General features: G+C 34.8%; 2 protein-coding genes and 1 long non-coding RNA gene across 3 annotated transcripts; 2 read left to right on the forward strand and 1 right to left on the reverse strand.

Moving 5' to 3' along the window:
• The first annotated feature begins 159 nt into the window (after positions 1-159).
• On the forward strand, positions 160-925 carry LOC132908166 (uncharacterized). Its single transcript, XR_009658326.1, has 3 exons — positions 160-263; positions 474-610; positions 689-925. It is a non-coding gene; the product is annotated as an uncharacterized LOC132908166 (long non-coding RNA).
• A 1,252-nt stretch (positions 926-2,177) lies between these two features.
• LOC132908096 (insulin-like growth factor-binding protein complex acid labile subunit) lies at positions 2,178-18,622 on the forward strand. Its single transcript, XM_060961756.1, has 8 exons — positions 2,178-3,899; positions 6,968-7,136; positions 9,210-9,343; positions 9,783-10,044; positions 10,734-11,012; positions 11,558-11,803; positions 12,427-12,628; positions 15,741-18,622. Exons 1-8 carry the CDS (start codon positions 3,502-3,504, stop codon positions 15,956-15,958), a joined length of 1,908 nt encoding a protein of 635 aa, XP_060817739.1. The 5' UTR covers positions 2,178-3,501; the 3' UTR covers positions 15,959-18,622.
• Positions 18,575-20,039, reverse strand: LOC132908125 (uncharacterized). The gene is made up of 4 exons (XM_060961801.1): positions 19,749-20,039; positions 19,193-19,414; positions 18,912-19,118; positions 18,575-18,826 (listed from the first exon to the last, which is right to left on the reverse strand). The coding sequence occupies exons 1-4, from the start codon at positions 19,885-19,887 to the stop codon at positions 18,687-18,689; spliced, it is 708 nt and encodes a 235-aa protein (XP_060817784.1). The 5' UTR covers positions 19,888-20,039; the 3' UTR covers positions 18,575-18,686.
• Between the last annotated feature and the right edge of the window lie 1,118 nt (positions 20,040-21,157).

Raw genomic sequence — 21,157 nt, forward strand, 5'->3', positions numbered from 1 at the left:
AGTATTTTCTCGTTTATCTTTGTGGTCAAGGAGAGTTCTATTTAAAAAAGCTTCTTCGACAGATATTCATGGGACATTAATGATACGAAGCGGGGACACAGAGTCGTGCCCAGAAGTTCCTTTCTTCTCTCATCGAGGAAAAGCGCGATGATGCATCGTGTTAATGGAATTCATAGAAACCGGTCGGTGAAAACGCGAGCCGCGCGGATCGTGAGATTGTATTTACTGTCGCTTCAATGATCCACGGAGAGACGACCGTCGAGGTCGGTAATTAATCTGTATCAGTTTACAATGAACGAAAGAGAGCGTTGAAAGATCGCTTATAATCAATATTAATTACTAATCAATAAGCGAAGTGAATCACGAATTAAGGAATTTCTCCCGTTTAGTAAAAATTGTTGATTTAATGACATAAAAATGAATAAGTTGATGACAAATTAAAACATCAATTAAAGTATTGCATAATTTTATAGCGCAGCGGATAAGGAGCTTCGAGAGACGATAAAAGAATCGAACGTTATCGCACGAATTAGTAACGGCTATTGTACCTGAGATGCTATTGCAGGAACCAGTGGCAGGACCGTGAATCGCGTTAAACATCGTGTAAAAGGTAAGAGGTGTGTACCAAGTTGATACATATATTGTTAGCCGTATCGTTTGCCGTGTCTACGTTTACAAAGATCTGTAGCTTGACAGCGAAAACGATAACGGAGAATGACGAAAACGACGAAGAGAGGATCGAGAATTTCAGCGGATTAACATTCCAGCAGCGTTCCTAACCACTTCGAAATTCACCGTGACAACGCGAACGATAAGAAGAATCTATAAGAAGAATCAGGCGAAGCTTTTTAATGGTTTTTGATCAGCTCGAAGTCTACCTTGTCACCAAACACGATAAGACATACAACAATGTTAACAATGGTAAAAAATGGCAAGTATCACTGACTTTATTAAATGTGTATTCTAGATGCGTTTTTTGATGGTGTATTCGTGAATATTTGACGCGCAGAGGCAATATACGTATAGAATGATAATAAAAAAATGTAAGTTTCAGCGAATCAACGTTCCAAGAACATTCTTATTAATTCATCTACCTCGAAATACGTTGTGACAACTAAAATGAGTAGCACGAAGGTTTCAGCTATGTCGACTCGCGATTTTCATATATCAAGCTTCAACGCGACAATAGGACGGCAATAATAAGAATGAGAAGAAGCATAAAGAAAAAGAACGGTGAAGATCTACAAGTTTCATCGAACCAACATTCCAAGAGCGTTCTTGGCAGTTCACCTACCTCAAAATCCATTCTCCCTCTCTCCTGAGATACCTATGGCGCTTAGCCACGATCTCCAAAGCGTGATTCGAAGGAAAGGGTGCGATCTTACCGCGTTGACAGTATCGCAGGTAAAAGAAGAAAGACAGAAAATAAAAGAATGAAGATATGCAATAATAAGAGAGGAGTGGCATAACTTGCACATAATGCGTCGCAATTAACCCCCCTCGCTTACATGTAATTTTAATAAGTACGCGTTACGGTATGTATAAATTTGCATAGGCACACAGAACGTAATAAGCACCTGGAATTAATGTTATCGCGCGCGAGGCAGTAGCCGGGATTAAAAATGTGTCTGAGCGTCTGCATGGACGAGAGAACGGTTGGTCCGGTCATGGACCAAAAGAAGGGCAAAAGGAAACTCGAATGTATGTATAAAATTCGTGTTGCGATAGCACGTTTACATCGTTTAATATGTACCATATATTTGACTCGATTGTTAAATAATCATCAAGATAGAGTATGATGTGACTTTGCTTTCAAGGTATCAACCGTTTATGAAGTCCGAGTGTCGGTCGTACGTGTCGTCTACTAGCTGCTACAACAGAGGAAGAAAGATGACAAGGAAAAGAGAGAGAGAGGAAAAGAGATAAACAAGCAGAAGAGAAGGAGAGTAAGAGTAAAAGAAAGAAAAGGATCTACGAGCGAATTATCTGGTATTTTCTTTCAGCCTATGAACGGCTAAGCAAAGGTCAAAAGTTGAGCAATGTTATCCTTATCAATGCGAACACTGCCTTCGCGCGTGCAGAGCACAAGCATCAAAAAATTGATTTCTTGCCTTCTCACGTGAAAACGTTCACGTTAGTCACGCTGGTGCCATTGTCGAAGAAAATCTTGATCGTGCCGTACCAATTTTCCGCTTTGCCGTGACACTTTCGAGAGGCTTTACTGTTGCTACTTATATATCGACGAATTACTTTCAGTGAATCATCCAGAAAACAGAACGATATCGAGATACTCGTGAATCATAGGACGGGTTATAGGAAACATCCGATTATTAGAATCGTTAAAGATGTATCACAAACGAGAAGACTTATTGCGAAGATCTTGTGTATCCTCGAGACTCGTGCTCGATAGAAACCACACGACGAAATTAAGGGACCACGTATGGTTGTTTCACGTGCGGAACTTCCGGTTGCTGATCCGTGAGAACACACACAAGCGACAAATAGATTCACGATTGCCGATAAAAAGATAGAAACGGATGGAAAGCGAGAGAAGAGGCAAGAGAGGACAGACTCGAGTCGGTGTACGCACATAATGTACGAGTCCTGAGAAGAGTCGGAGTCTCTCCCGGAGGCGCGGCGCCGCGCCGCGCCACGGCACGACGTTGTGACTATAAGTAAGTCTCGCGCGGCGCGCCGCGGCTTAATGCCGTTGCCGCGTTCGTGGCGCCAAGAGGAGGGCCCATTGGCGACGATAAGCCTCCTTCGTGTCCGGCACGAACGAGAAAAAGAAAGAAAAAAAAAACGGAGATAGATACACAGCAGTCAGCTTTCACCCGCGTTTCAGCAGTGAATATATATACCCCGCCGGGGTGTGGATCGGAACAGTGTAGATAATACGTAGCTGTCAGTCGTATCCGGCCAGTGTCAGTCTAGAGCCAGTGTCGGCGAACAGAGTGACCGAGTGTCGTTCGCGAGCCACTCAATAACACCTATCGGAAAGATAAACTTTCAACCCTTAAACGTTATCATTCGAAACTCGATGAGATCTGCTTCGTACGTTCTTTCTCACTTGCCATTCTAAATAAGTTATTTATGTTTATTTTTTTTTTTTTTTTAATTCCATTTAAATTCGAATCACCACCGAATCGAGGCTTATGGTTTTAATCCTCTTACAAACGTACTCTTTGCTCCTACTTCAAGTGGATATTTATTTTATTACCCTTTTATTACCAAGTGATTGTAAAATTACTTGTGTCCTGTGATTCGCGTATTCTATTATTCGATAGTAATAAAAATCGGTGCAAGTGTCAGACATAGAAAGTAGTGACAAAGACAGATAGGGAACGGTGAACCGAGAAGCAGTGGAAGGTGATTGGTATCAAGGGGATGCGCATGGTCCGTTCGGACCGGGGAAGATCACCTCTGTCTACGAGCACGGACCTTTCTACTGGCCCGTTTGGATGGTGACCAGCACGGAAGCATTTTAACGTTCAAACAACCATGTCGGGGCTGCTTTACACGCTTTTAGGGTTGGCGGCTAGCTCGAGCCTTCATTGCGCTGTTCGCCGCGAGATAAGCCCATGCACCTGCCGACAGGAAGCGTTCTCCAGCACCGTTATCAACCCGGCGCAGGCTGCTGTCGCTGCTGTAGCCGCTGCGGCTGCTGCTACGACCGGTAACAATGCCGGTCACCATGGACACGGGGAACGGATCGAGGTCGTATGCGAACGGATGGACTCTTTCGAACAAGTGGCAGGGGCATTAAGGGGCAAATTCACCACCGAGCAACAGATTACTTTGCGTGTTTCTCATTCAAATCTCAGGGATATATCGCGGCATGATTTCAAAGAGCTGCGGATGTCCATTACGAAACTCGAGCTGAATCACGATCGTCTAGGGTGAGTGTGTAAGTTTACATGCATAAAATCGGGATTGTTTAATATCGTAATTGTTTAGTTTAATTTCTTTTTTCTTTGCAAAGAAATTGTTATCTTGATGTGTATATAAATATCGTGCGTGTAATGTGTCTCTTTTTAATTATTCATTATCTTTTTTTGGTCTATTAGTTAGGTCAGGAATCGTGTGTTTGTGTTTCTTTCATCCGTGCAGGATTTTAGGGATTTTTCTTTCAGAAGCAAGTATAGCTTGGTTTGATCAGTTTGAAACAAAATACCGATGTTTGTGATAAAAATGAACTCGGGATCGAGTTTCCGGTTTCAAGAAATTGTCCTCCATTATCTCGTGGAAATTCCACGGGTCTCATGAAATGTTGATGAAGAAAATCGTGACGGCGATAATGACTCGTGGATAAGTGATATCAGCCACGTTTACTCTAACTACGCGGGTAGCTACGATCGAGTTTCTGAATTCTTTCACTATTTCTTCTGAACATTATTTAGACCAATTTATTTATCTACGCAGTTTGGTTTTCGTTGGAATATTTCCTCCGTGAAAAATCGATTTTTCTAAAAATTCACAGTGAAGGTCTCAGCTGACAGAATGACATATATTCAAAGTATTATAATATTTTATTATTACTGATTTTTCAGAAGAAAGCTTTGTTTAACGAAATTAATTAATCAGAAGATTTGAATCGTTATTATAATGTTGGCTTTACACAACCATGTTTATTTATGCGTTGTCTGACTATACTTCGCTTGTCTGACCATAAAGTTCCTCAATCACTGACGAAATATCGTCAGAACTTTCGTAAGGTATGAAATACAAACAGATTGTAGAAGAAGAAATTTGGAGCAGCATATGTAATAGAAAAGACGAAAAGAAATTTATGACAAGTATTTGTACGTAAATGATTGTCATTCAGAACTTGTAGAAAAGCATGCGTGTGAATACATCGTATACATTGTCGATACGAATAACAATATCTTCGTAAAAGGTCATCGTCTGATGTTGCAAGTATTGAGTAAAGACATTTATACGTAACAAAGAAGAAATTCTAGTTGATAAAATTATTTTTCAAACTGACAGTTATACCGTAATGTTCGATGGTAAAAACCTTTTTGAGTTGTTTGAAGAAACAGATACGAAGTGTTTTGTAGAAAATGATGCGTCTCCAGATAAGCGTGTAGAGTAACAGCAGTGTCCTTCAATTTATAATACATTGATTCTAATGTACGTGTACATTGCTGGAATGTATTTGGATTAACAACTATAATCTTTGTCCTCATTTATCTTCGGAAGATATTAGTTGCTTTTATATATTTTTACACGGCTGCTCAGATAGAATATTAAATAATACGACGATAGTGAAACGAGAGACAAAATTTTGAACATCTAGAAAGTGCTACATTGTGCGGAACGAATGCAACAACTTTTATTACGACAAAACGACGAAATAATAAAACGACTATAAAAGGTGAAGGTAACGTTCAAGCCTTTGTTGAAGATCCTTGAAAAAATAATTGCTTTATCGGGGGAAAAAAAAAGATATGAATTCATGCGTTAATATGGTAGATGAAGCTTGATCGATCGTTAATTACAAATTTACCGATTAAGGATAAACGTATCAAGAATCGCGAGAATTTCCTTGTTTCTAGATAAATATCGTCGTTTTGTTTTCTCGAACGGGCACAAAGGACGGACACTGGTCTTCCTTGATTATCCTGATACACGGTGATACTTGCCAGATGAGAGAAAACGAAAGTCCTTGACGGACGAACAATCATCGAGAATGCGTCGTCGTTACCCACGAAAGATAGAAAAAGAGGCAGAGCTACGGGCACGAGAATGAAATCTTAATCGTGTCCGACCTTTTCGAACGAGTTATCAACAAGAAGCCCTCCGCTTATCGTCTCGGAATAATTAAATAACGAAATGCTGTGAGCCAACATTATGTGAATAATTAAACGATAATAACCGTGTTTCGCCTATGTTTTACAATTGAACAATTTCATTGGTCCATTCTTTGTAAACTCGCCTACTTCGATAAGAATTTGCGCAACTCTAGAGGCATGACTATACAAGTTGCATGAGAAAAGAGAAAGAAGAAAAAGCAACTTCTATAAAATGGAGGCAACTGACAGACAGTTCATCTTTAGCTTTAATTGAACAAATTTTCCCTACAATGAGTTTTTAAATAAATCGATGTAGTATAATTTCTTTCTTTTATCGTATAAATGATATTTTCGAAATATGAGTAAAAAATGAAATTAATATTATAAACAATTTTAATTCTAATTTATTTTATCGGAGTTTCATGAAAGTGAAAATGAAAAGTATCGTGGAAAAATTGTATAACGAGGAAAATCTAAGTTTTAGTTCTATGTCGCTTGTTATAGAAATTCGTAGAAATAAGAACGATGAAATGGTTCAAGTTATAAGAATTCTCACACTTTACGCTTGATGTAAGTCGTAAGTCAAATCTTCTTGCCCTTAACCCGACTATCACGGAAAGATTTAGACCTACTTCGTTGGTCCATGACTAGGACAATAAGCGATAACTTGAGATAATTGAGGATTGATTGTGTATCGCTTGCTAGCCATGTGTTTACAAGGGACATAAGTTACTCCGTTTTTGATCGTCTGCGTACGGAGATAACGCACTATCGTCAGATGACATTCCAAATTTCTCGAGGGCAAGATTTTTCATCTCTTTTTCATATTTGATCATCATCTTGAGCGATCTTAATTATCTTGAGATCCAAAAATCTATGGTTGCAGGAACATGTCAAGCAAATGTTTGTATTATTGAATGAAAACAATGAACATTTTTCTTTCTTAAATAAATAATCTGCAAGTTGATCGAATCTTCATTTCGCTCGATTTAATTCCAAAGTAATGTGTATTTCTTAAATTTTTTAATTTTCTTATTTATATCTCACGAAAAATCTGTATATCTTATCGTCGCGAAATATCTTCAACAACTTAATTATAAAAGTAAAGATCTTAATTTGTAATGGACCTATGCTCGAATAATAGAATTAAAAAGCGACTTCATATTTTGTAGGTTCGTAGACGGCGAAGTTTTCGCGGGGTTGGGAAGAACGCAATATCTTAGTCTCGCGGATAACGAAGTACCATCTATACCGAGACATATTCTGTCGCATCTCTCATTGCTGAGGACCCTAGATCTCAGCAGAAATCGGATAAGCCGTATAGACTCGGATGACTTTAAGGTATGCATGCGTACTCATAAGAATCTGTTTGCATCATTTATTAATTTTCTTCCTCGCGAGTGAATATATACGTATTATGTCGAGACACGTGTTCAGGAATCGAAGCTTGTATTTCTTGTGCATCTCACGATTGCGCGAGAAGTTTGAATCATTTATCGCAAAGTGTCTTCTAACGATCTACGCGAGAATACTAAACACGTGGATACGATCCCCTAACGTATCGATCGTAGTGCGTAAGCACGAAGCTTCGTTTATATGCATCTCTTATTTTCTCAGTATTTTATGCAAATATACTGCCACGTGCATAAGAAAAAGTAAACGAAAAAAGAAAACGGGTTCATCAGCAATGGTATTTAGCATCGATTGTATGAAACAGTTTATAAACAGGAAGAACATAAACGCATCATTAATGACGAACAGTTTACAAGATTTGATGTAACCTCTGTTGACCGTGTTAACACCGAATTCTGTTCAGATATTTCATTTATCGAATTGGATAAATCTGATCTCATTTGCAACGAATAGCATCCAATGTTTTGCATATTCATCTTTTACGATTCCTGTTTACAATGAAACTTTTGCGTATACTGTTACATAGTACTCTAATGTGATTCAATGAAACGAATAAATAAATTATGTGGAAATCGTTTGAGACTGGCGCGTGGATTATTTACGACAAGTTATACGTAAAGCATTCTATCTAAAAAAAGATCTATTTCACAGTCTCGTTCGCTTATTTTTCTGTACTACTTTGTTTTCTTTTCCTTTTTACTGCTATATCAATGATGTCTATTAAATCAACACACCGTAGGGACAATATATTCTAAGCACGTTTTGCATATTACGCGTGACTTCACGATGTATTTGTAGCCGGCGCGACGTATGAACGAACAATTCATCTCGAAGAGAGGAAGACAGCTAGTAGAGAGCTTGGTGGGGTTCCCCTGGCGCTTGTCGCGCACGTGACCGGCCACGTGCAGAGAATTGTCCGCCAATCGTTCCTCAAACGATTCGTGCTACTTATTGGAATATTTTTTTTTTTTTTTTTTTTTTTTTTTTACCACTGCCTCGTGTTACTTATCACACGATTCGCGAGTTAAAGAACAATAGAAATATGCAAAAATCTTGTACACGTACTTTTTTTGAATCTCCGTCTATTTGGCGACTTTATGAAATAGGTTGATAATTGCAAATATCTCATGTTAAAGAGACAGTTTCAGTTGCTTAGACGAGATACTCGTTGATGAAACAGAATCAGTTACGTATATATATTATGTACATTAGATTAACTAACTCTACAAGAGATTAACCCTCCGGCGCTCTTTGATTCATTTTCGATCGAATCTTAAGTTCGAAGATCACAGCAGGGTTAAGACTCGTATCGTAAAGTTTTAATTGCATGATTAAGAAACGAAATAATGTATACTAATTGCAAGTGTCTATTCTGAAGTAACTAGAAATAAAATATGTTTGAAATCACGCTTACTCATACGCTTTATAGTAAATTAAATATTGTAATATTATATCGTATATATGTAAACAAGAGGAAAACGGACAAGTTTGATGTAACAATACCGTCTATGTGATGAATTATCGGAAAAAAATGTTTATCGCGTGACTGTTGTAAACAGCTGTTGATTCGGATCAATTGGTTTCAGTAAACGCGGATCGTAAATATCTCGGATTCTCGTTGGAACATGAACGTTTAGCATGGTTCAAAAAATTCTTGTTGTTTAACAATGTTGCTTTAATATGTAATCTGTTAATACTTATCGTGTAGCCGTCACTCTTGATTAAACGTTGTGCGATCTCATATTTAATCACGTTTGTCGACGCTGATGAATACAATCTCTTTAAATTGCTGTTTCATTTCTATTTCCTTCTTCCTTTTACATTTTTCTTTCTCTTCTATTTTCTTGTTTCTTCTTCTTTTTTTATTTTTTTTATCTAAACTAAATGATGAATTTATTTTATATAAGATAATGCACATGTAAATATAGCTTGAACCTATATAATTTCTATTGTTTTAACACATGTATTCTTAAAATACACATTTTACCTTATTATTTTCAGTACAATCCGACATTACAGCATCTCCTGTTGGCCGGAAATGCGATTTCAGAAATGGTGCCAGGCTCGTTGCCACCATTAGTGAAGCACCTACACGTTGGCCGCAATCAGTTACAAAGCCTGAATCGAACGTTACGGTAAGACACTTTCTTGATTACCGAAAATATACGTCCATTCACGAACCTCCTAGAACGTATCGGACATCCTGTTTACCATTCCAACAGTGGCTCTTACTTAATTGGCTCTATTCATCGTTGATGCAACGAGCAGCTCCTCGGACTCGGCCGAATGATTAAGCAAACGTGCACGCAGATTATATGCAAAGGAGAGAACAATTAAGCTTGCGATCTAGTCACGTGTTCGAGAACCGTTTCTTTCCTTTTCTTTCCTCTTTTCTGAAATTTAAATTGGATCCATAAAAAAGAAAAAGAAAATAAAAGAGGAAAAAGAAGTATAGAAGAAAAATGAAGAAATTTTTGGTTCGTTCATTCAATGGAACAAGCAAAGATTTGTTCTTTTTGGATTTTATTGGAACGAGAGCATCATCGCCATCCACACGGCTTAATCTTGTTTCAGAGATTTGAATCAGTTGGAGTGGTTGCTAATTAACGCCAACGAGCTCACGTCTTTAGATGGTGAGCTACCGTCTTCTGGCCATAACCTGAAGATGCTCTACGCCGTGGACAATAAATTAACTCACTTGCCGGCAGAATTTCGCTACTTACATCGTTTGGAAAGTCTGTATCTTCAGCACAATAAGATTCGCAGTCTCGATGGCACGCTGCAAAAGGCTCGTAGATTGAAGTTTCTCGAACTTTCGTACAACGATCTGCAAGAGGTAATCGATGAACAAATATAATAAATAACAAATAACTAACTTTCTTATTCAGTAGAAGAAAATTATTAAGATTACCAATATTTTAGATTATCCTCCCTTCTAAAAATGTAAAGAATGCACGTTCTGATCCGACCTAAAACATAGTGTAATAGTTAGTTTTATTTCGGTTTATTAAAACGATTCAAAATAGTTTATTAAATATCATCTGCAAATATAATGTACTGATATCTACGTAACGGTGGCCTGTACAACATTCAGATACTCGTATGAAGTGCAAGTGCATGATCACGATGTATGATAACGCGTGGAGGCGTTCGTTCAATGTTCCGTACATTAAGTCAATTACTACATCCTAATGTGATTATTATGTCGTACGCTTCCGTTTCGTGGATTAAATTTTTATTACGATGGACGGTTAACATGCGATGGTCTTAGTCGTAATTGGACGATTTGATCGACTTCTTGAATCGACAGCAAAGGTTTCACTCTTGGCTGTTACTTGTTATTTCGCAAATTAAAGCCGACCATATTATATCAAAAGAAACCTATTACGTCTATTAAATTGATACAGTGAAATAATTAATATTATATGCAACAAAGAGAATGTAGTAATTAACGAAACTTTTAATAGACAGATAATATGAAATATCATCAGTGATAATATTGGCAAGCAAAATCTTTGTTCTCAGTTAACGGAAGAAGATTTCCTAGAAGCAGAGATGTTAGAAGATCTAGAGCTCGGACACAATTCTCTAAAATCGTTGGGTAGCGCGGGTAATGGTAATGGCGACGGAAACGGGGGCAACAGTGTCCTTTACCCTCTCAGGTCTCTCAAGTGTTTAAACTTGACGCACAACGAGCTTCGCGAGTTCTCATTCGCGTCACTTCGTGGCCTGCGCGAGCTACGATTGCTCGATCTCTCGAACAACAGAATCGCGCGACTCCACAGAGGAAGAACGCCGTCAGAGGTACACACCTAATATCCGGACTAATTTACTTCTACCACATACGCAATGAACTATTGCAAAACCTAAAGTATATGTACATTTTCATATAGAAGAACATTCAACGATTTTTGATATTCTACATTAAGATGAAAAATTTTTTAGAATTATATTATAGAATTAACTTTTTGCTTATGAAGATATTTACACATTAAATTATCATTTAAATATTTTATTTCTTCCAAGAAAATTATAGTATAATTTTATATAAATATTTTAATTTGTTCAAGTGTAAATTCATTAACTACATTGATAGTTCTCATTGATCATGTATGCAAATACGTCATGCTCAAATGAATAAAAATGGTACTCTTATATAAGATTACATCGCAAATAATACATATTTTTAAATTCAAATGAGTATTTTTAAAGTCATATTTCAAAGTACTCGATCATTTGAATATGTAAGAGAAGTTTGTTCCTCTTATATTTACAGAATTTATTAGAAGATCGTTCCTTTCATATTTACAGAACTTAGTAGAAGAAGTTCGTTCCTCTTATATTTACAGAATTTAGTAGAAGAGGAAGGAGAAGAAACGGCGGGCGGAAATATTCAAGATATGCAACTGCAACACAACGAACTTCGAAGCTTGGACGGCTCGTTATTCCTTGGAATGAAGGAATTACAGAAGCTGAATCTCAGTTACAACGCTTTAGGACCGACGATTGGACAGCGTGATCTACGAGGCCTCGATGGTCTCAAAGTCCTCGATCTCTCTCACAACGAGCTTACTACACTTGAAGATACGTCAGAGGTATAATATGCGTGAAATTTATTCAAACGTATGTCGTGTTTAATCGAATGATCATTCTACCGTGAAGATTTTACGTCTATTTGATTCGTTTAGATACGAGAATATCGAGCTATTAAAGACGTAAGAAAGTATTTTCCATAAAATTTACGGTAAAATAAAACTCGCGAATGATCTTTAATTAAAAACTATCGAAATCATCTCCATCAATAATATCATACTATAATTAAGAAAATATCAAATTCTATTTAAAAAAATCTTCCCAAATATTTTTGAATCTACGATTTATTAGAAATCTTCAAAAGATTATTATTAAAGATATTATAAAATATCTCTAGTTCCGATATAATTTTTCTTTTTACAACAAACACTAAAATCACTTCGATCAATATTGTCGTGTTATAATGAAGAAAGTATAATATTCTATCTTTTCAATATTCGTTTATAAGGAACTTATTTAGAACATGATTTTTCTCTTTCGATCAAACAATCTTTGCGTAAAAATAATTTATTTAGATCTTCAATTTTTTTATATATGTATTCCAAACAAATTAAACATATCCTGTAATGATACCTCGGCAAGAATCTGTCTTCATCACAATATCTTTCGATGATGATCTTTATAGACGTGGCTTCCTTCCCTGGAGGAATTGAACGCATCGCACAATCGTTTGGTAACATTGTCCGAGAGAGACTTCCGTGGATTTCCTGTGCTCTGCTGGGCAGATGTGAGCGCAAATCGGATACGTACTCTGATGCCGGAACTCGTGGCGAACACACGTTGCACTGTTCATGGTGTGCCTGACGTGCTTCGCATATATCTTCAAGGTAAGATTAAACGTATCCGTTATCAGTGTTATCGAACATTATGTCTTCATTTACGCTTGAGTAAATTGACACATTTTTTCAATCTGTTCCCTCGATATACTTAATTTGAACAAATCGCTAAATAAATACAAAAACATTTGTGCAGATTTATAGCAAATATTCAAATAGTGTGAATTTTTCTCGAAAATTCTATAATCTTACACATTCAGTTAATATAAAAACGTTTTAGTTGCATTTAATTTGACATTTAATTTCGATTAACAATAAGATTTATTTGTAACCATTACTTATTTACAAAATAATTTATCACAGATAACGAGTAATAGTCACAAGGAAATTTAAACTGTAAGAAGAATGCGGAAGAGTTTTTCTGACTAATAAAGAAAGTATATTCTCTCCTTGCCTGTAAAAAATATTTGCAGTAACAGTTTGGACAACTTAAGAGAAAATTGTAATTATCAAAGTTTTCATTCAATGAATATTTGAATTTAAACCTCAAACTAACGTATGCCGATTACATGGGGATTGTAATGACACCGTAATTGTTATACTTTTTTTCTTCTTTGCAAAATATTATGACTTCGATCAGAATTTATTTGTAACACAAAACCGCGCGAACTATTTCCTACTTAATCTAATATTTCCAATCGATGATAAGGTTAAAGGCGAAACTTCATTTAATGAAAGATCAGTGCGCCGTTTCTTTAATAAAGCGCAAACAGCAGTAGATAAAAGACCAGAATTTTCTAGATTGCGCAAAGAGTAGAACGAATAAACACAGGTATTTTTGATGTTATAAACGCATCATTTAGGGATATCATTTTGACGAAAAGAATGATGTATTCGTTAATGGTCATTCTTCGTGAAATATCTCTAATAAAATATCTCTAGTTCCTATAAAATTGAAGATCTCATTGAACAAAGTTGAAGATTTTCATTCTATTTTAATCTCTGAGACAAAGATACAAAATACATAATTCCGTCGACAGATCAACAAAGATGGTATAATCTGTAAAATTCGAAAAATTATAGACATATCATTAGAAGATTGTGGATGTTTGTGCATTTATGGAAAATTTTATTGCATGAAAATATATAGAGTGCATATAACATACTTAAGATATAGTACCGGGTAACTGTTATAACTAAACAAGATGTAATACTATGTTACAACTTATAACTAGACTGCGGATTTTTATGTATTCGTGGAAAAGTTGGAGATGTAAGAATTTACAGAATGCACATCAAATATGCAAAAAGATATCTAAAGTAGAGTATTCGTTATAATATTTAATAGATGAAACAAATTCTTGCTTAGGTTTCATTTCTTCAGTTGTCTTCGTATATGGTTGATGAATTTTATAACATCTCCCGAAGGATGAGAGAAATCCCGATTTAGCTATCATATAAAATATAGGCAAATTCGTATAAACACTCGTGATCTAGTTAAAAGCTCGAAACCAAAAAAAGGAATAATATAATGTAATATAACATGAACTTCTTATTAATAACCGTTATGCGCAAATACGCATAATCGTCTGGTTCGTGCAACGACGAGTCATCCGATCGTACGATACGAACGGTCATTCGATTTTGCTTTCCACCCTCGCAAAAGGATAACGTCTTTGTGGAACGCAGACGCGTTGAATGGGCGCCAGTGCGTAATTAATAAATACATCGTTAAGTGTCGCGAGGCCAAGCGTTATGGAAGATGAAACGAGACAGAAAGAGGGAACGGGTCATGAGAATGGCCGGTGGCGGCAGAAAATAAATTATTACTTGATAATAGCGTGGCTCCGTTCGGCTTCAAAGCTGTACATTATTTTGTTATAAGTTACATTTCACGTGATAACCTCCGTCGTGGCGCCATCTCGTATTATTTATTGTATACCCAAGACGGATTGTTAGCTGTTGTTATTGTTAAATATATGTGGGTTTTCATGGTACGGTTATTATCGTTCAATCCTGTTATCTCGGTTAGCTTCGTTATTTCTCGGTCTCTCTTTTCGTTCACGCTTTCATTGAACGACTATTCCCTCTACATATGAAAATCTCCGATAAACGACAATTCCGTTGCCCCCTGTCATTATTATCGGATTCGCGACACACGATCATATGTTTACGAAGCCTTTCGCGACCGATACGAACTCGGTCATCGAGATGCAAGCAAACATTTTCTATATCTTAGTCAACAATCCGTCTGCAAAAGTTTTTTGGTAGACTTCGACAAACTATCTGATAATCAGCGATGGGTGTTTAAATTATAACACTTTGCCGTCCGCGTAAATTTACTAATAGCTTTAAACAGTAACCGGCATTTTTTTGGTAGAAAGATACTAAACTGTCGTAAACTTTACGTAAAGGATCGACTTGCGCGTGACACCAACGTGATGCCACCGGACACTAACATTTGGCCTGCACTTGTCAACACGTTGGTGCCACCAAACGTGATAGTGTTAACCTAAAAGAGATTCGATGTTTTTCAAGTTACTTCGAATGTGATTCGATATTTGATTTTCTTGAAATCCTATAGGTCTTGAATGTCTTGAAAGTTTCGATAGCTTTCATAATCTTCATTTATTATGATACTCCATATGAAATATTAAAAATATAAAAGTGTTAACCTAAAAGAGATTCGATGTTTTTCAAATTATTTCGAATGTGATTCGATATTTGATTTTCTTGAAAATCCTATAGGTCTCGAATGTCTTAAAAGTTTCGATAGCTTTCATAATCTTCATTTATTATGATATCCCATATGAAATATTAAAAATATAAAAGTTGTAAAAATAGAATATCGAACAGTACTCTTTCAACGATTTTCAGCGTTTCCAAGACTGTAGACCTACCAAATCTACCCATTTAAGAATTAAATTAAAAGAATTTTTCATATAATTGTACGTGTAATTCGCCACATACTATGTTTCTTAGAGCACATCGCTAATCGTGATGTCATAGTTGTACGACTTTTACTGCTTGGAAAATGTGTTCACTCACGCATGCCAGCCAGACGCCTATCTAACTTCTTGCTTATCTGCCTTTGATACACGTCACGGAATAAAAAAGAAAAAAGTTTCCCCTTTGCGATCTTCCGATGTTTTTTTGCTTGCAGATAATCCAGTGTTGTGCGATCCTGGACTCGCAGACTTGACCGTGGCTTTCGAAGTCAATCACGCGAAAGTCTATGGTGTGGCCAATAATTGTCCAACGACCGTTGCAACTCCCACCGAGCAAACATCGCCGCTTCCGCCGTTACCACCAACGCTGTTATTGGCCGCCGCCGCCGCTGCTTCCGGAGGAAATGTTTCTTTCGCCGCGACCCTCGAGTAGTCCATTAGAAGTAGAATGAGAATCGTAGGACGCAATCGATGGACAAAAGAAAGTTCGAACGGAGACAAAGAAGACGAAGAAGAACGAATTTATTCGATTCGTGGTCGCCCGTTTGCGCGAGGCTACACATGTAATAATACAAACGATGATAAACATACGTGAGATGGACACGGTGACGTTGAAATGCCCGTTCTATTGATCATTGTGATAAACCAGAAGTGTGAAGAAACGGGCGGTGCGAATCTTGGTATAGCCTCGCTTTCAAGTTCGATACGGGCGTTTTAGTTCGTTTAATCTAATCCGCTTGCGTGTATTTCTTGGAAGCATCCAAATAAAAAAAACATTGTATAATAATAATAGGATAACACACATACATATATATACATATACACGCATACATACTCACATACATTCATGGAAATCACGAACACTGACGAGACATTTCATACGTCGCTCGCGACGAATCCCATAATCGACAGCTGACAACCTTTCACGATCAGACGTCGGTCTCTAATCGATAGATGTGTACTGCATTTGCTGTAGTAATTATTACGTAACGAGAGATATATATTTATTTTAGCGAGTTTCCAACACATATCATGATAGGTATGTTTCCTTTTATCAGAACGGAACGATTTCCCACATTTTAGTTTTAACTATGTGGAACAGTGGAGCACGAAGACTCGAAAACGAACTCCAACGTGTCCAAGAAAATCAAAAAAGAAAAGAAAAAAAAAAGATGTTATATACTCATGCGAACGTAAGCTGAAAGAATTGATGAATATCACCTTTGTCTAAGTCGAGGTCCAGAAACAACTTGCTTAAGTTTCTGTTTTATAGTAGGTGACATTATTACGCTGTAAATAGTCATTAATTCCGTTACTTCTTTAATATCACGCACCTTGTTTGCGGTAGAATTAGACGATTCTTCGAGCGTCCATTTCAAATTCCAATTTGCGTCGTATTATTTAGGATTTTCGTCTACTTCTTTTATTGTATTAATATCTTGAAATAATTATATATATATACATATACATGTATATATATATAATATATTATATACGTGTGTGTGTATACACACACGAAGCTTTCGAAATCGATTAATTAAATTACCTTTTAATCGAGCTCGAAATCATCATCATTTAATCATTCATACTTCAAAGTATTATCCGTAACGCTTATGCGATGTATCGTGTATCATGATTTTTCGTGCTCCCATTGCCTTAGATTATTCATTAATAACATCGGTTGATACGAGTAATATCTAGTATGACATTACATTGTGTAAGATAATACGTAGAATATTCGTTGACGCATTCAGTATAATAATTGAATATTTATTTTCTATTAAGCGAAAATATGAAATTTTAAATTAAATATAATAAATAGAGATTTACTAGGCATTAATCGTATCGAACCCGATCGAACACAGACAACGTGAATACGGCTAGTGTACATCATAGTAATGCATCGATTCCCATCGTCAACGTTTCGATCTTTAATTAAATTCCTGAATGACCGAGTAAATGAACGATCGGGCGGGTCAATAGTGTAAGTGAAATCTGTTAACTGACGTTGTGTACGCGATATGGGCTGATTGGCAGTGGGCGATCAATTGACTCTCTCGTTAACTCTTGCCAATAGGGATGAATTGTTATCAACGTGCTTCTACGCATACATAATAAATTGGCCCTTTCCATGTACGAGTAAGACGCGTAAATATCCCGTAAGTAGCTATGTTAACATCAAAATTGAATGTAAAATACAGTAAATAGTGAAAAATTCAATTTTCCGCACGAGTGATGAAAAAATTGAATTCAACAAATTTCAATCGATCGATATCGTTTGAACACTATAATTCTGATGCGATTTAACGACCCAACGCATAATTGTATATTCAAATAAAAACAAAATCATGAAAAATTAAAAAATTTCAGAATTTTTTCCAGTATAAACAAAACAATAACATCGTTAAAGGTTTATTCATAATGTCATATGTTCGTCTCTTTTGTTTTGAAATGATCAATAGGTTTTATACGAAATATAATTGGATTTTGTCTGTTGCATAGAAACGAGTTTTTAATATATCGAGAAGAAAACAGTTGTTAATATCGACTGCTAGCTTCAATGGCTAGGACTTGAAATCGAAATAATTTAATAATAAAATATTTTTTAAATAAGAGAATTTTAAAGACGGCAAGAAATAAAAATTAAATGATCGAGTATTAGATAATATTTATAACAGATTTTTGATAACTAGATAAATAAATATATATTTACAATTTAGTAAAATTAACAATTTAAAATAAACTTAACCACTCATGGAATAGATAATTTCAAATGTATCATATATATAAGTGCCATATATAAGTAGAAATCAAGTGGAAACTTCTTTATAATTTTAGTATCTAAATAATTTATCTACACTGTGATTAGCAGTTTACTGTTTCCAATCTGAGCTGTAGGCAAATAGTACATTAAGATACGTGTCACAACATATGTATGTAACAATACCACAGATACTTATACTAATAATGAATATATTTTAATAAAATTATACCAATGTTAAGTTTTGCTATATATAGTGTTGCAAATTTTTCATATGTAATAAAGCAATTCAGTTATTAATTTTTATTAATAAAGGCTTTAATCTTATAATAAATAGCATCAATGTTATAAATTTATCCGTACCTATGTATATATATAACGTTTCAATTTTATTTTGTTTTTAGTAATACTTAACAAAAGTTTCTCTGAGCTTACAAAGAAGCGCAGTTACATCCAAAACTTCTGATTGTTTAGAGAAGTCAATAATTCCTTCAAACTCACTCAAATGTTCTCCTTTAAGAGTAGGTTGAATCTGTTCCACTAGAAGACATAGTTATTCATACATTCATATCATATCATTTCAAATAATATATTTGGAATACTTACAAATGGATACTACACATACCTCTCCACTGATTATTACAATTAAGTAACTGTACAAAGTATTTATCTTTTGCATTAGTGTTCTTTATAAAAAAGGAAACTTTAATTTGTTCTTGTTCTTTATTATTGACTAATTCTATATGAAAGCCCAAATGCTGTTTATAAGTGTGACAAGCAAGTTTAATACTTTTCCAAGTTAATAATTTCTGTTCTTTTCTTTGTTCTGATTCTAAAAATAATGTTCTATAGATTTCTGATACAAAAATTATATTTATAATATGTTTATATATTTATAATAAATACCTTCACGTAAATCAACAATTTCAACGGACAAACTATCTCTTTTTACTTTGGCATTATTAACTTCTTCTTCTAATTTTTCTTGCTGTTTAATTGCATTCGTAATCTTTTTATCTATAATTTTTTGTTGTAATTTTGTTGCATCTATATCAGATTTTAAACTTTCAACTTCTTGCTCTAACTCTAATATTTTGTTACCGCTTTGTGCTATTTTCTCTATACATTCTAAAAAAAAAAAACAATATAAATATATTATTAACATTAGGAACACCTACTTGAATGAAAAATTCTACAAAAATATATATACCATTCAATGTTAAATTGTTTAATCAGTTTTATTAATATACGTGTTAAAAATTATTAATAAGTCACTAATTAAAAGTCATACAAAAGTGGATATTTCTTTATTACATTTGATTATTTTAGTGAGTACTCAAAGGTTTAAGAGGAGAAGTTTTTATGAATTCATTAAAATTTCATGCAATACGTGAACAAACATCTATAATAAAATACAATATAATTTAGATATATCCAATTGAGGAATATATTATATACATACCAGATTCATATGCAGTTGTATCTTCAATTTTAGCGGCAATTTTTGCTCGAAAATCATAACAATGTGATACTAACTTCTGCAACACACTAAAATCTCTATTCTGAAGAACATGCACAATATCAATATTAAATTCTTCCATCGTTATTGTATTATTTTTATGTCATAATTACATTATTACTTTCCTGATCAAGGTACAACGGTTTTAACGTACAGTGTTTACTAGTGTAGCCATTTAAGATTTGAAATAACAATGTTACCACTGAGCTGAACAAATATTACTAGCCAATATCTACATCTATAATCTGCTATAATGTTAATATACAACACTTACATTTTAAATTCACTTTATTCCACTTCTATAAGGAAAACAGTTACATCTTAAAATCTGTACAAAATTTTGATCTCATAAAATCTTACAAAAATAGTTATTGAAATACATCTTGACTGAAGTTAACCGGTAATGACCAATCTAAATTGAACGAATTATTTACTATAGTAAGAAAATTTAAACCATAACGCGGTAAATTTGAAATCCAATATTAGTTAAGTATCAGGAAAAAATGCGAAAATTTAATTAATACTGCTTATTAAAGTTTAAAAACTACTTTTATTTTATTTTATTTTATTTTTATCAACATACGACCATTCATTTCTGTTGAATATTCATCTTGTTTACTTAATTTTCAAATAAAAGAAAGTTAATGAGTTGTTTGAATTAGATAACACAGTTTTATGAATTGTAATAACAAGTAAATATTATGACGCTATTCAAGCTTTGTTAGTGCTTTCATACAGTGAGTTCATTTTTTATTGATACAGATGTTAATCATAGATACAGATGGATATATAAATAGCAGGCATGTTTAAATTACAGCATACATTTTTGACAAGTTTGTTGCTACAAGCATCGTCATTGAAAATCATGTTTAAGTTCTTACCAATTTTCGCCACTCTCGGCATTGCCGCTGTTCTTGTACGTATGATACTTCGTTCTATAATATTCTATACTGAAAATAAATTATTGTGTCTGATCATTTTAATAATTATACTTATTTATGATTTCTAATTATACTTACCTATGTTCTCCGTTTACTCATTTTGCATGACTTCTATATAGAACATTTTCTCTCTTCTATCTGTTAACTGACCATTACATTTTTCTTGATCTTTTAATATAGGCTCTTCCGTTTGATATATTAAACCCAATACCAAATCCTCTTAAGGTAAGTATCAATTAATGATTTTTATACATAATGAATTAGAATAGATTTATAACGCTTAACTGACCATTACCTTTTTTCTTGATCTTTTAATACAGGCTCTTCCGTTTGATCCATTAAACTCAATACCAAATCCTCTTAAGGTATGTATCAATTAATGATTTTTATACATAATGAATTGGAATAGAT

The sequence above is a fragment of the Bombus pascuorum genome, chromosome 1, assembly GCF_905332965.1.
Source record: "Bombus pascuorum chromosome 1, iyBomPasc1.1, whole genome shotgun sequence".
Lineage (NCBI taxonomy): Eukaryota > Metazoa > Arthropoda > Insecta > Hymenoptera > Apidae > Bombus > Bombus pascuorum.